The following is a 13,969-nucleotide window of genomic DNA, read 5'->3' on the forward strand; positions in this document are numbered from 1 at the left end:
GGTTTGTGGGGTTCGCCATCTATCGGAATTTCACTGAACTCTCGGAAATTTCTATTCTTGCTAATGATAACGTTTGACAATGAGAGGTATTTTACATGCGCCATCTAACGGAAAATGACATTAACACATTGAATCGAAAGATAAAAGGTTCTCCTTCGTAATTACTGATATTGATTCAGAGTGGTCCTGATGCAGAATAGAGATGATCCGGGGTGTCCCGGGTTCGAACCCAGTAATTACTGACACTGGTTCAGAGTGGTACTGATGCTGAATGGAGGATGTTATTGTACAGGGGTGTCCCTGGGTTCGAACCCAGTAATTACTGGTACTGGTTCAGAGTGGTCCTGATGCTGAATAGAGGATGTGCAGGGGGTGTCGCGGCCGTACGGTGCTGCCGCTATGCTCATCGTTAGCGGGTTTTTCATACACTAACGCAAGCCAACTCTGGCAATCGATGTGCTTCCCTGTTACTGCCATAACCCTAGCTTGCCATAGTTGACTAACTTTAGTGTATGAAAATCCCGCTAACAATGAGCATAGCGGCAGCACCGTACGGTGAAATGTTGATATCTTAAAAGTAATTACTGACACTGATTCAGAGTGGTCCTGATGCAGAATAGAAGATGTACAGGGGTGTCCCGGGTTCACAGTAATTACTGTGTCCCGGGCTCCATTCTGAACTAGTGATTTAGGAAATTTGAAATGGATTGCGACCCTAACACTTATCGTAGAATGATACGCGAGTATGGTCACCACACCTGACCGGTCACCAACACTGACCAGACTGGCTTAGAAACTATGTCCGGCGGTTGTGGTCGATGGCCTAGTGGTTAGTGTGCTCGGCTGGCACGCTGGAGGTGTTCGGTTCGAATCCTGCTAGGGTTAGGGTTACGGACGGGCTACGGTTAGGGTCATGGACGAGCCGGCTAGTTATGGGCGCAGTTTAGTATGTGACCCAGTATTCGAGAAGTATATTTTGGTGTGAATTTTTGTAGGCTATATTTCTAATTCAATCATTTTGATAATCCGACTACAATTCACATAATAATGAATTTGGAAGCAATTTTTATTTCTGATTTTTTAAACGGAACCGGTTTGAATCCCGTAGTCCAATTTTGGTGACAGACAAAAAGCGTCACGCAATAAATGATGTATTATATATAGTGTGTGCGCGACTCTTGGGTATTTCACTCTTTACTGACAACATATGTTTTATGTATTGAACGCGAGCTCGATGTTGGTTTTTATAGATATTTCACAGCATAATGCGTAATACACTGAACTGGAGCTCGTATGTGCGTTCAGTTGAGTCCTGGGACGGTTCTGATGCTGGTGCTGCTGGTGCTGGTGCTGCTGGTGCTGCTGCTGCTGCTGCTGCTGCTGCTGCTGTTTGTAACAGGAATACGCCTTCAAACATGATCGGGATGTACGTCAGAATTAGTTTTATTCTATGGTTATTTGTGGTGTTTACTGCGGCTCAAGACGTCGATGAACCGCGCTGTACAATCATTAAAATAGGTCAGTATAGTAACAGTACCGCCTTGCCTCCAGAGGTGACCTTGTCCTAGTTAGGGGTGACCTTCGTAGAGCGTCCTCTGGGTGGAAACCGTTACAATACTGTTCATAAACATTTATACCCAGCATATGCGCTATCTATGGAGTTCTGTGAATTTTAGAATTTATCTTTAATGAATTATATTTGACTCTTGTTTCATTTTTCATTTTAATCAACAATATTGTGCAACCACCATACTCCCTGACGAGGGCGACGGTTTATCGGGGGTTGTTGTTAACTCGTTTATCTCGTTTAAATTGATACCAGTTTACAATTGGCTGTAAAACTCCGCTCATAATAAACACCGCAGTGTCGTCTTGTTATTGTGATAGGTTTGATAAGAGGAGATGACGAATTCAGAACCGGTGCGATTGAAATTATCTTAAGAGGTTTGGTCAGTACTCAGAGATTTGAAACTTCGAGCGCAATAGTGCAATATTTCTGGAATCGCACAGCACCAGTTTTATGTACAAATAATCGACCAGGATACAAGTTAATCACAAGAGTAGTTCACGTTCTACCAGGACGATACAGCATTCAACGTGAGTAGTTTTATCTGTGGTCAGTCAATGGCAGTTGCCCCCCCCCCCTCCACTCACAGTCAGTGGCAGTCTGTCAGCCCCCCCCCACTTACAGTCAGTGGCAGTCTGTCAGCCCCGCCCCCCCCCCCACTCACAGTCAGTGGCAGTCTGTCAGCCCCGCCCCCCCCCCCCACTCACAGTCAGTGGCAGTCAGTGGCAGTCTGTCAGCCCCGCCCTAGTCAGTGGCAGATTTGATATAAACTTTTAAATTTTTAAAATTTTAGGCAATGAAATTTTGAAAGCAGATTACGATATTTTTATCGGTTCAGTTAACGAATTAGTGTTGAACATAGCGATGACTCATTCGATCCCGTATATTGTATACGAGATGGGAACAACAGATATCAAACAGCGACGCAGCGACAAATTCCGCAATTCTACAATTATCAACATGTTCCCGTTATTTCAAGATACAATACATGTTTTCACCGATTTCGCCTCAGTGCACGCTAGAACAAGGATCTACCTATTGGCCGGCTCTGAATTCGCTGAGAGTGAGTTTATTTCATTATGGATGAACGGCCGGATAAGCTGGTTGTTGTTGCTGGTATTAATCCCGGTATATTGTTGTGTTGTAGAGGCTGCCAGTGTCCGACAGGCATTTAGTGGTAACAACCAGTACATCGAGTTAAACATCGGACTTCCTGGGAAATCCTTTAATGCGCCCTCTATTGCTAAAACCATCGTCGAAAAAGACATCGATATCGTGTTTTACTGGTTATTTAAGGAACGATTTGATATTTTTCAGGTGATTCAGTTAAGTGTGAACCTCGGTTTCGGTTGTGAATCAATTGTAAATTCTGGATTTTGTTTCAGGTTATAGTTGAAACACAGCGACGAAGACAAGGTAAAGAAAATATCGTGTGGGTCGATTCTAACTTGGTAAGTGACTATAGATACTGGTTCCTGCCTCGGCTGGGATTCCAACCTCTATCATTAACTCCTCCTCCCTTTCAATCTATTTACAGGATGAAAACTTACGACGCGATTATATTGAAATAATAAAACAACACGATACAAGGACATATTGGTTCGCTATTTCTGCTCTACCATCTTTAGTTTATAATCATCGGTTCCATATTTTGGTAAACGAGCTGAAACCGTTCGAAGTTAAAAACACTGACCAGATATCTATAGGTCTCGAGCCGATTATTTTACTGATGCGCGCGCTACAGGAAATATCGTATCGCGAGTTTACGAGTAAAAAACTGGCGAAAATTCTCAAAACGGTACAAAACATGAAAATACAACTTAAACTCGATTAGTCGCAGTGATGATCATAACATCGTTGATTACTCATCGAAATAATGACTTTTACACTTAGTTAATTGAATTAAGAAAATAAATAACGACTCGTAATTACGAGTAATAGGGATGATTTCAGTCACGTGACGACCTATACAAATGATGATGTAACAAGGTTTAACTACGTTTCAGGTCAATGAATCGATCAGATGCAGATGTTGAATTTTAATTCAATGTCGTTTAATAATTGTTGATTTATCGCACGCGCAGGAATTCCATCCATTCCATATACAATACGATCATGTACGCCACCTTTTATCGTTTAAGGTCACTATAAACCATGTAATAGATAAACGTCACTGGTGGAGGAGCGATGTTCACATCGCTGGTGATGTTTCATTCGATGAATTTGGAACCAGGGAAAATTTCACGTTATTTCTAAGACTTCGGAATCTGCGCGGAGTTTTCAAAGAAGTAAGTTTGAAATGTCGAAGCATAAGTGAAAACTCATACTGCGCCCTCTACTGACAGTTTTGTTTATTACAATACAGAAACTATGGTTGTCGAATGATAAAACTTTACCACATTTGTTCAAATCAGCGAAACGAGACAAGGACAAAATGATCACAATAGCAGCAGTACTGGTAAGTCTCCTCGGCGGGTCAGTAGCTGAGCGGGGGGGGGGGCATGAATAGCAGCAGTACTGGTAAGTCTCCTCGGCGGGTCAGTAGCTGAGCGGGGGGGGGGGTGCACGAATAGCAGCAGTACTGGTAAGTCTCCTCGGCGGGTCAGTAGCTGAGCGGGGGGGGGCACGAATAGCAGCAGTACAGGTAAGTCTCCTCGGCGGGTCAGTAGCTGAGCGGGTGGGGAACCCCCTCTGGATCCGCGCCTGCAGTTATTGCAATTTACTATGCTTTATATACAATTAATGCAATGTTTCTGAATTTCAGGATGAGCCATTTATCTTTCATAAAACTATCAATACAGTCGACTATAAACACGACAATAAAACGAGACCATTGTCTGATTTTCAAGGTTTATGCGTCGACATTTTGAAAAAGATCAAACGTTATCTCCGCGATTATCAAGGTTTAAATGTGGATTTCCAGATATTACCCGTTACTAGATACGGTCAATTAGAACGCGCAGGTGATTGGTCGGGCGCATTTGGTTATCTAGTAAGTGTTGTTTGTGTCTGTGATACTAACTAAGACCCATTTGGACACGCGCCTTTTTCTTCCTAACTCCTATTAATGGTTTTTCTTAAACACTCGATTCATCCCACATGGCTGGGGGTCTCACAGGTTTGATCCTTCATCAATCACACGTGACCGTTATATGTAAATTGTTTTCTCTCTGGCAGCACAACTCGTTGTATAACGTCAGTCTACTGGTCGGTGGAATATCATCAAATAAACAACGTTTAGCTGATTTTGAATTCACCGACGGTTACATATTCGACGGAATATCATTCATTTATAAGAAACATTCCTATTACAACATGTTCGGATTTGCGAAACCGTTTGATTTGAAAGTTTGGTTCGCCCTCGCTATCGCGCTCATCGTCAGCGCCATCTTTTATTACGCCGTCTACCGGTTAAATCCTAGCGGAGCGGACAACGACCCGGACACCAGGTTCGATTTGAAGCAGAGTTTCTGGTATTCGTACAGTACTATTATTCAAGCTGGCGCCCCCTATGAACCGGTTCGGTTGCACATGCGCGTGTTCAGCTCATTTTACTTTTTCTTCGCGCTGATAGTTATAGGCTGTTACACGGGTAATCTAGCGAACTTCCTCACCGAACAGAATTACCCGAAAATGAATTCATTCGAACAACTTAGAACAACGCAAAGAAAACAAGGCAATGAGATATTCATGATAAAAGACGGCGCCACTGAGTTATATTTTGAAGATCAGGCTCGGTATTATTTGAAGAGCGGGGACTCGATTAAATGGAAAACGGTGAAATCAGCGATTGAAGGAATTAAAACGGTGGAGAACTATACGAATTCTGATACTAGAATATTCATCAGTAACTGGGTTCGTCTGTCGTACGCAGCAGGTAAACCATGACCTCACAACGCGTCATAATGACCGTCAAATCCTTAGTGCTAGGGGTTGGACATTTAACGGGTTGTTTCTATAAACAGGTCGAGCGGATCGATGTGATCTAGTGGTTTCTCCATCTCTGGTAGATATTCAACCATTAGCGTTTGCCATGCGTCGAGGTTATGTGCTCAAATCTGACATACAACACGCGATGCAAGCTTTATTGAGCGAAGGGAAGGTCGATCAGTCCATGAATTAGTGAGTTCAACTTAAACTTAGTCCGATGCTACAGTTAAATTAAACCCTAACCACAACTCTAAAACCGGGTCCACAGTAGAAATCAACTCACACAACTGTGGAACTGGATTCAGAGTCAAACCTAACCCACACAACTGTGGAACTGCAAAAGCCTAAACTAATGTAGAATTGTATATTTGATACTGAAGTAATATATGATTTATGTTTGTATAGTTGGTTGAGACCGCGAGGTAAATGTCAAGTTTTTACCAAGGAAGATAAAGATGAAATTGAACCGTTAACTATTCACCATTTTGCTGGTATAATGATCATTCTTACTGTGATGGTTATTTTCTCGTTTATCGTCGTCGGAGGGAAATTACTATTCTATAAATGTGGAGGCAAACGAACCCCGATCAGAGCACCGCCGGTAATTATTTCATCATCTAACCCCGATCAGAGCACCGCCGGTAATTATTTCATCATCTAATCCCGATCAGAGCACCGCCGGTAATTATTTCATCATCTAATCCCGATCAGAGCACCGCCGGTAATTATTTCATCATCTAATCCCCAAATGATGAATAGACGAAATCAATATGTTATAAAAGTCACATATTTAGTTCGTCCTAAAGTGCGGAAACCTGTTATCGCTGCCTGGCGGCTATTTTTATATATTCGTTATTTTCCAGGATGAAACCGAGGAAAATGAAACGAAGAAACTAAATCCCGGTGGTATGAAATTAAAATAAACTACTAATTACTTAATTACAATTAACAACATAATCTTTAAATACAATCAGCTGTTTTTTCCTTTTTGCAGTAAAAAATCAAACACAGACCTCGAGTATCTGAAAAACTGTGACGTCATACGTTTACTAATCACGTGACATAGATGTTAATATCACATGGCGTCGTCGAAAGCTACTAATCACGTGACATACGTCATATCTCTCATGACGCCATGTATCGAATAATCACGTGACTACGCAGATTAGGGGCAGGCGAGTTGAATTTAACCCCATGACTAACAATGTGAACCATGACCTGAAATCTACAGGGTTTTTCTCTATATTTTTACTATATACATGTTTTTTCGTTGATATTTTTCTAATGAGTGTCTGATTTTATAACGTATCGATGTAAGGGTTTTCACTTGAAGGTATAAATTAAAAATATAACATAAAATATCTATTACAAATTGATAAATAAACTACATGTATATTTGAATAAATGTTCTAATTACAAGTAGAATGATTCCGTTTTTTATTTCATATTTCTCCCGTCTTGGTATTACCTTCTCGATGAGTGCTGCCCTCTAGTGGTGCCCTCTAGTTCAGCAGTTTGACTAGAGTTTATCTAATATTACTAGACATCTTCGAATGCTAACATATAATTCTTACTCTCAGTGTCATTTGGGGAATTCATCGCATTACTGAAATCATGTCTATTTTTTGGTTCAAATTTATGATTCCAATCCAATTTACAAAGTGTTAGTCATTTTGATAAACCATTAGCACTGATGAAGTCAGTCTCTGGGGATGACGACATTTCACACATATAAACGGTTTTAATGATGTTGAAAGGATGCAGGTTACAGGCTACAGATTGTCTGAAGGGTTTCAGGTTCCAGGCTGTAGATTGTCTGGAAGGAATGCAGGCCCCAGGCTGTAGATTGTCTGAAGGGATGCAGGCTCCAGGCTGTAGATTGTCTGAAGGGATGCCGGCTCCAGGCTACAGATTGCGATTCTGTGATTTTTGAAAACACTCCCGATATTCAGATCGTAAAACCAGTAAATCTAAAATATGTCAAAACCTAATTTATTAATAATTTGCCGATATAAATATTAGAGAAAATGTTACATCATTTTCACAATAATACATTCTAGTTAAACTGGTGCATATAGTATAGACGAGCCAGAGACTGCGGGGTCCGGTAACATGGCGGCGAGACGAGCCAGAACTGCACCGACAAGCTTAGCTTTATCTATGGCTCCCCTGCTGTTATTTTACCTAAACGTATATAAACAAGATCATAATGTCTATATTATCAAAATTGTAATTGTATTCATTATATATTGAGGTTGATTATCGAGGAAATAAAATGATATGATGATATTATTATACGTCTATCAACTATAGTGAAGTGTGTTTCATGTTGTTTAAGCGTGATGTTTCATGTTGTTTAAGCGTGATGTTTCATGTTGTTTAAGCGTGATGTTTCATGTTGTTTAAGCGTGATGTTTCATGTTGTTTAAGCGTGATGTTTCATGTATTTTAAGCGTGATGTTTCATGTTGTTTAAGCGTGATGTTTCATGTATTTTAAGCGTGATGTTTCATGTTGTTTAAGCGTGATGTTTCATGTTGTTTATCCCGCGGTGTTTCATGTTGTTTATCCCGCGGTGTTTCATGTTGTTTATCCCGCGGTATTTCATGTTGTTTATCCCGCGGTGTTTCATGTTGTTTAACCGCGGTGTTTCATGTTGTTTAACCGTGATGTTTCATTCGAGCCGCTTTACGAGTGAAGAACGGTGTATAACGACCACATGTCGGGAATGAACTGGGAACATCCCATTCCTCCTGCCCTTCTAACACAACCATAGCCATCCCGTCAGCGAGGTGCTCCTCGATGTGACAATGCAGGAACCAAACTCCCGGATTGTCGGCCTTGAAACGAATTACAGCATATCCTCCCTTGGGAATAAAAATCGTATCCTTCTGAGGCGGGTTATTCAGATTCAAACCCGGGATGTTATCTCCTCCCCACGACGAATTCGCCCACTTGCCCTTATTACAGAAATCACCGTCACAGGCAATATCCGGATTCTGGCGGATGTTTTTACCCTTGCTATCCAGAACTGGAAGACCGTATTTCAACACGCTGAAGTGATGGCCGTGTAGATGTATAGGGTGTTTACCCTTACCCTTACCCATACTCATAAACACCATTTGTATAGTCGAATCTTTGCGGATGTGTAAGTGATGTGTGCACGAACACAACTGTTGACTGCCACATTTCATCGGGTCACAGTCGGTCAATCCTGAGTTTGGATTTGTCAAAAGCGACGTCTTGGGGAAAACGAATTTGATACCATTGATCGAGTGTGGTCCCTCTTTGTTACCGTAACCGGGTTTGCCGAAATTCAGGAAGATATCGTCGGGTGAATCCGGTGTTAAAGCGGGTGCTGCTACTGGCGGGTAGGAGAGAATTTTATCGAAATCTTTACACACGGTGAAAGCTGGAATCGGTTTTTCATAAAGACAGTTCACATACACGCATCGAGTAGTCGCGGAACAGGCTATGGGCTTACTGGTTTTGGCAACCGGGTCAGAGTCCGGAGCAGTGCGGTACCGTAAAATAGCGTCAACCGACCAGCCGTTCTTATTCATGGCTCTGATCCAGTAATTAGCTATCGGTTGATCGGTCGTCACGACGATATCGTATCGTTCGCCAGCACTGACGCCAAGAGATGTCGCTTTGAACGGTACGATATCAGCGCCATCTGACGCAATTACCTCGAACCAGTGTCCGTGGATGTGTAGGATGAACTCTTTATCGGCTTGTCCACCGATAATTCGGAAACGGTAACGTTTGTTCGGTTCGACGACGTAGGTTTCGAGAGGACCGTCGGTTATGAAGGAGCCGTTCTTTGCCGGTAACCGTCCCTTGCCGTTAATTAAGCCACCTTCGAAATTCTTGAATTGATCAGTCGTGTTATACCTGCAATATATCATTGATTACGTTCAATTAGAAATATGTATTATTCTGATCAACAGTTGTGCATCTTATGATTTTAAAAGGAAAGTTTTTGATGAAATAAATAGAATAAATTGAATATAAATTGAATATAAATTGAATATAAATTGAATATATTGAATATATACTTGTCTCCGAGAATTTCGTTCAATTCGCCTTGACTTTTATACAAGAACCATTCGTTAGCTCCGTATCGACGATTCCAAACTGCCAATAACAGAACGAAATCTCCGTCATAGTGAACCGGTGGGTTCTTCTTATGAACGATCAGAGGTCCGAACATACCATCACCCATCTGAAAGCCGACGTGTGCGTGATACCAGTGTGTGCCGTGCGGTGAGGCGTACACGGGACTAGTAACCACCAGACTAGGAGCTATGGGACACATGTTTATGAATCCGGTACCGTCGAAGTAAGCGGTAGATTTCGAGTGAAGCCCGTGCCAATGAATCGTCGTAGCGTCGCTGAACATATTGTTATGGACGTTAATGATAAGTTTCTGACCCTCGTAGACGTCTAGACGCGGCCCGGGTAGAGTTCCGTTTATAACAACAGCTCGACGAGGGACGAAATATGAATCACCGACAATCACCTGAAAAATCAATCGATAATAAACAAACAACCCCCAATAATAAATAGGTTTGAGAGTTAAAATGGCCGCAGTGGATAACATGGCCGCTGTGGATAACATGGCCGCTGTGGATAACATGGCCGCTGTGGATAACATGGCCGCTGTGGATAACATGGCCGCTGTGGATAACATGGCCGCTGTGGAAAACATGGCCCGCTGTGGATAACATGGCCGCTGTGGATAACATGGCCGCTGTGGATAACATGGCCGCTGTGGATAACATGGCCGCTGTGGATAACATGGCCGCTGTGGATAACATGGCCGCTGTGGATAACATGGCCGCTGTGGATAACATGGCCGCTGTGGAAAACATGGCCCGCTGTGGATAACATGGCCGCTGTGGATAACATGGCCGCTGTGGATAACATGGCCGCTGTGGATAACATGGCCGCTGTGGATAACATGGCCGCTGTGGATAACGAACTGATTAGAAAAAAGCGAAATATTTTTCTAACCTTGTTTGGATCAACTGGGACGCCTTTCGGGTCGTATAGTTTACCGTTACGCGCCACTAGAAGTTGTTGATTATAAACCATTGTTAGCTTCTCCTCGACAACCAGTGTAATCACACAAACCGGATCTTCCGGTTTACACGTGCTAGGGTGTATCGGTTTGTACTTTTTCGCCGGAGCTGAAATCAGAACAGGTTATTCGTCTATGACGTCATAGGACAGTTGCGACTTGTAAAGAAGATTAGAATGAAAATGTTATACCTGGTATCCGGTAGGCGGCGTTCCCAGCGCTCATATCCTCTGCCTGCCAATATGGCGGCTCTGTAAAAAAAAAAAAATAGCAAAATCAAATTACTCGCGTTTCATAAAAAGAATGTAACACTTGAAGAATTATTATTAAATTCACAAGTAACTGATTCGTCACTGAGTCCTTGAGTCACTGAGTCCTTGATTCACTGAGTCCTTGATTCACTGAGTCCTTGAGTCACTGAGTCCTTGAATCACTGAGTCCTTGATTCACTGAGTCCTTGATTCACTGAGTCCTTGAATCACTGAGTCCTTGATTCACTGAGTCCTTGATTCACTGAGTCCTTGAGTCACTGAGTCCTTGAATCACTGAGTCCATGAGTCACTGAGTCCTTGATTCACTGAGTCCTTGAATCACTGAGTCCTTGAGTCACTGAGTCCTTGAATCACTGAGTCCTTGAATCACTGAGTCCTTGAATCACTGAGTCCTTGATTCACTGAGACCTTGATTCACTGAGTCCTTGAGTCACTGAGTCCTTGAATCACTGAGTCCTTGAATCACTGAGTCCTTGAATCACTGAGTCCTTGAATCACTGAATCACTGAGTGACTGAAGACTCTAAATTATACTCTATTTCTAAATACAAACATACTTACTACAGTAATCCCAGTTAATATTTCCAGGGAAGAATCCACTGGATGTTGGGCACCAGGTTTTATCCTTATCTTTCTTTGATTGAACGCACGAAAATCTGATTTCGCCTCCCCAGTAAAACGGGAAATAACACAATTTATCTGTTTCCGTTTCTGCGAAAATTAAACAAGAAGAAAATTAAAATAATGATCACAGAATTAGAAACCGTGAACCAGCTCGACACTTACCGGTTTCACTTTTTCTACCAGTCATCCCAGCTAAAACGAGATTTTACATATCGATTTAAATCAAGTGACATTTATCAGTTTCTAGAAATTTGTCCTGTATTTAAACTATAGTTCACACGCAGTATTTAATCCTTGTGTGTGAACTATTGTTCGTTGTTCGATCACGTGTTTTTAATTAAAATGAAGTTATTATTGTTTATTATACGTACTACAATAATCCCACGCTGTGCTATCATCCGGGTAATCGTCTGAAGTGGCGCACCAATACGCCGTGTCATCTTCACGCGTACACTCATTAGTGTATGTTTCATCTTTATACTTGTATTGTTGCACGCAAGTTTTACCTCCACGCGTCCCTGGACACAGATATCAATATTCATCAACTTCATTTACATATGACGTCATTCGCTCGAGATGACCAATAAAACTAATCGATAGAACATTTCTGACATTTTGAATCGATAATAAGATACTCACTTATGACGTCACCACGAGCTGGAAATACAATCAAAACGAAATTATGAAATTATTCTTCAAATAGATTTGAAAATTTGAGAAAAATTGAGAAATAAAATTGGAAAATGTATTTGCGTGCACCAAAAACTTATATCTTTAAATATCGAATAATTTCACTGTGTGTTGGATGAAAATTGCAGAAATTCAAATGATCTTTTATTAGATTTAAATTATGAAATGTGATATAGTTATTTTAAACGCTTACTTACGATGTTTGTACAATTTCACCGATCCGGCGTGACCCCATATCACCTCGATCACGTGACAGAGTATGATAACTACAGTCAGCGCATTCACTCGCATTTTGTTGTATCTGAAATAATGCATCAATCAATTGATTTAAACTGAGCCCAACATATTCACGGCGTGGTGTATCCACGCTTCAGCTACGAATTCCACAATTCAGCTACGAATTCCACAATTCAACTACGAATTCCACAGTTCAGCTACGAATTCCACAGTTCAGGACCATCGCCATTCACAGTTAACTCTTAATTCAGTTCTACGAGTTTTGTTTATTTACGACCATTTCAAGAGTCAAATCATAATCGAGAACAAACTGTGAACAAGTTTTTACTGACAAGTGTTAAATATCAATCACAATCCGTTAGTTAATGAATAATATTATTACAATTAAATATTCATTACTGAACATTAAAAACAATTCATAACTAAAAATCCTAAGCGAAATAATGAGTTTGGATTTTTACCAACCTGAACCTCGATTCAACACGAACAACTAAAAGTAAGAATAATCGAATCATTTATATAGATGAGAGTCACGTGACTGTGGTATCAATGGTAAGATCAGGTGTGAACCCTGAGAACTCCACGTGGCCTTGAGCTGTCAAAACGTCGTCGCAAGTAAAGGCATCATTGTGAGATCGAACGCTATTCATAATTCACGAGACGACTAATCAATCCCTCGATTATTGAATGCTCAAAAAAGAGAATTGAATGATTTTCGTGCGGGTCTCGTGAAAGTTCAGTTGTCTGGTCTGATTGTCAGAGCAGACACAACCTATAGAGCATTCATCGAAAAAAAACTTACCTCAAAGCGTTCAATAGATTGAAAACGTTCACGGGAGGTTTAGCAAATAGACATTGAGTGCCTGGGGCTCAATTCCTTCCATTTGTTCAAGTTGATTCAAGAATAAATATTTGAATATGCATTTACCATTAAAAAAAAATCGTATGCAAAGGAGAAATGAGTGAATTTGATTCCTAATAAACAAATAGTTTTGGTTTTTTCTTACAGCTATAGCCCAACGCACACGTCACCGAAAACATGTTTTTTCCTCGTGAAAAAACGTTTTCTGAAAAACGTGTTTTCTGTTTCGGCGAAACAATTCTTTTGCCGTGTGCGTTGGGCTTATGACATACTTATGACATACAATAAACTATAGCGGTTTCTAGGTGTGTGAATTTAAGGAATTAAGGAATCTGGAGGTAACACATAGATTGGAGCTTATAATCCTGTGATTAACATAGTGAACACAATGCGCAGTACTCGAGTACCGCGATTTAGGTGCAAGTGTTATTATATAAAAGTACTCCCTTTTTATAACTGTTCAATTCGCACTGTATGCTACCAAATAAAAACCACTTACAGCAACTAATGGACGATCATAGATAGCAGTAATTTAAAAAAAGAAAATATTCGATAAAAACACGTAATTCAAATAAAGCCTAATAAACGAAAACCGGTTTCTTCAAGGTCGTTCATTTAAGTCGCGAACGCAAATTCCGAGTAAAGTCTTGTGAAAAAGAAGAAAAGACTCAACTGCATTGATTCCTTTACTCTCTTTATTCGCAGG

The 13,969-nt window shown here is 41.0% G+C and overlaps 2 protein-coding genes across 2 annotated transcripts; one reads left to right on the top strand and one right to left on the bottom strand.

Annotated features, from left to right (window-relative positions):
• The first annotated feature begins 1,225 nt into the window (after positions 1-1,225).
• On the top strand, positions 1,226-6,828 carry LOC141909885 (glutamate receptor 2-like). Its single transcript, XM_074800562.1, has 14 exons — positions 1,226-1,518; positions 1,888-2,097; positions 2,361-2,630; positions 2,715-2,884; positions 2,953-3,018; positions 3,105-3,365; positions 3,709-3,855; positions 3,933-4,025; positions 4,332-4,559; positions 4,745-5,444; positions 5,533-5,689; positions 5,903-6,098; positions 6,361-6,403; positions 6,492-6,828. Exons 1-14 carry the CDS (start codon positions 1,266-1,268, stop codon positions 6,521-6,523), a joined length of 2,826 nt encoding a protein of 941 aa, XP_074656663.1. The 5' UTR covers positions 1,226-1,265; the 3' UTR covers positions 6,524-6,828.
• Positions 6,829-8,156: 1,328 nt separating this feature from the next.
• Positions 8,157-12,455, bottom strand: LOC141910414 (uncharacterized). Its single transcript, XM_074801153.1, has 9 exons — positions 12,362-12,455; positions 12,114-12,131; positions 11,846-11,992; positions 11,637-11,666; positions 11,412-11,561; positions 10,771-10,830; positions 10,513-10,688; positions 9,555-10,018; positions 8,157-9,390 (listed from the first exon to the last, which is right to left on the bottom strand). Exons 1-9 carry the CDS (start codon positions 12,453-12,455, stop codon positions 8,157-8,159), a joined length of 2,373 nt encoding a protein of 790 aa, XP_074657254.1.
• Positions 12,456-13,969: the final 1,514 nt, after the last annotated feature.

Source organism: Tubulanus polymorphus, chromosome 8 (assembly GCF_964204645.1).
Source record: "Tubulanus polymorphus chromosome 8, tnTubPoly1.2, whole genome shotgun sequence".
NCBI lineage: Eukaryota > Metazoa > Nemertea > Palaeonemertea > Tubulaniformes > Tubulanidae > Tubulanus > Tubulanus polymorphus.

Excerpts from the sequence above, each read along its gene's own strand:
- LOC141909885 (XM_074800562.1), top strand. The coding sequence starts at position 1,266 with ATGCGTAATACACTGAACTGGAGCTCGTATGTGCGTTCAGTTGAGTCC. Across the intron at positions 3,366-3,708 it reads TGGCGAAAATTCTCAAAACG|GTCACTATAAACCATGTAAT; the intron begins GTACAAAACATG and ends TTATCGTTTAAG. Across the intron at positions 6,404-6,491 it reads GAAGAAACTAAATCCCGGTG|TAAAAAATCAAACACAGACC; the intron begins GTATGAAATTAA and ends TCCTTTTTGCAG.
- LOC141910414 (XM_074801153.1), bottom strand. The coding sequence starts at position 12,455 with ATGCGAGTGAATGCGCTGACTGTAGTTATCATACTCTGTCACGTGATC. Across the intron at positions 11,667-11,845 it reads CACAGCGTGGGATTATTGTA|CTGGGATGACTGGTAGAAAA; the intron begins GTACGTATAATA and ends ATCTCGTTTTAG. Across the intron at positions 10,689-10,770 it reads CGCCGCCTACCGGATACCAG|CTCCGGCGAAAAAGTACAAA; the intron begins GTATAACATTTT and ends TTCTGATTTCAG.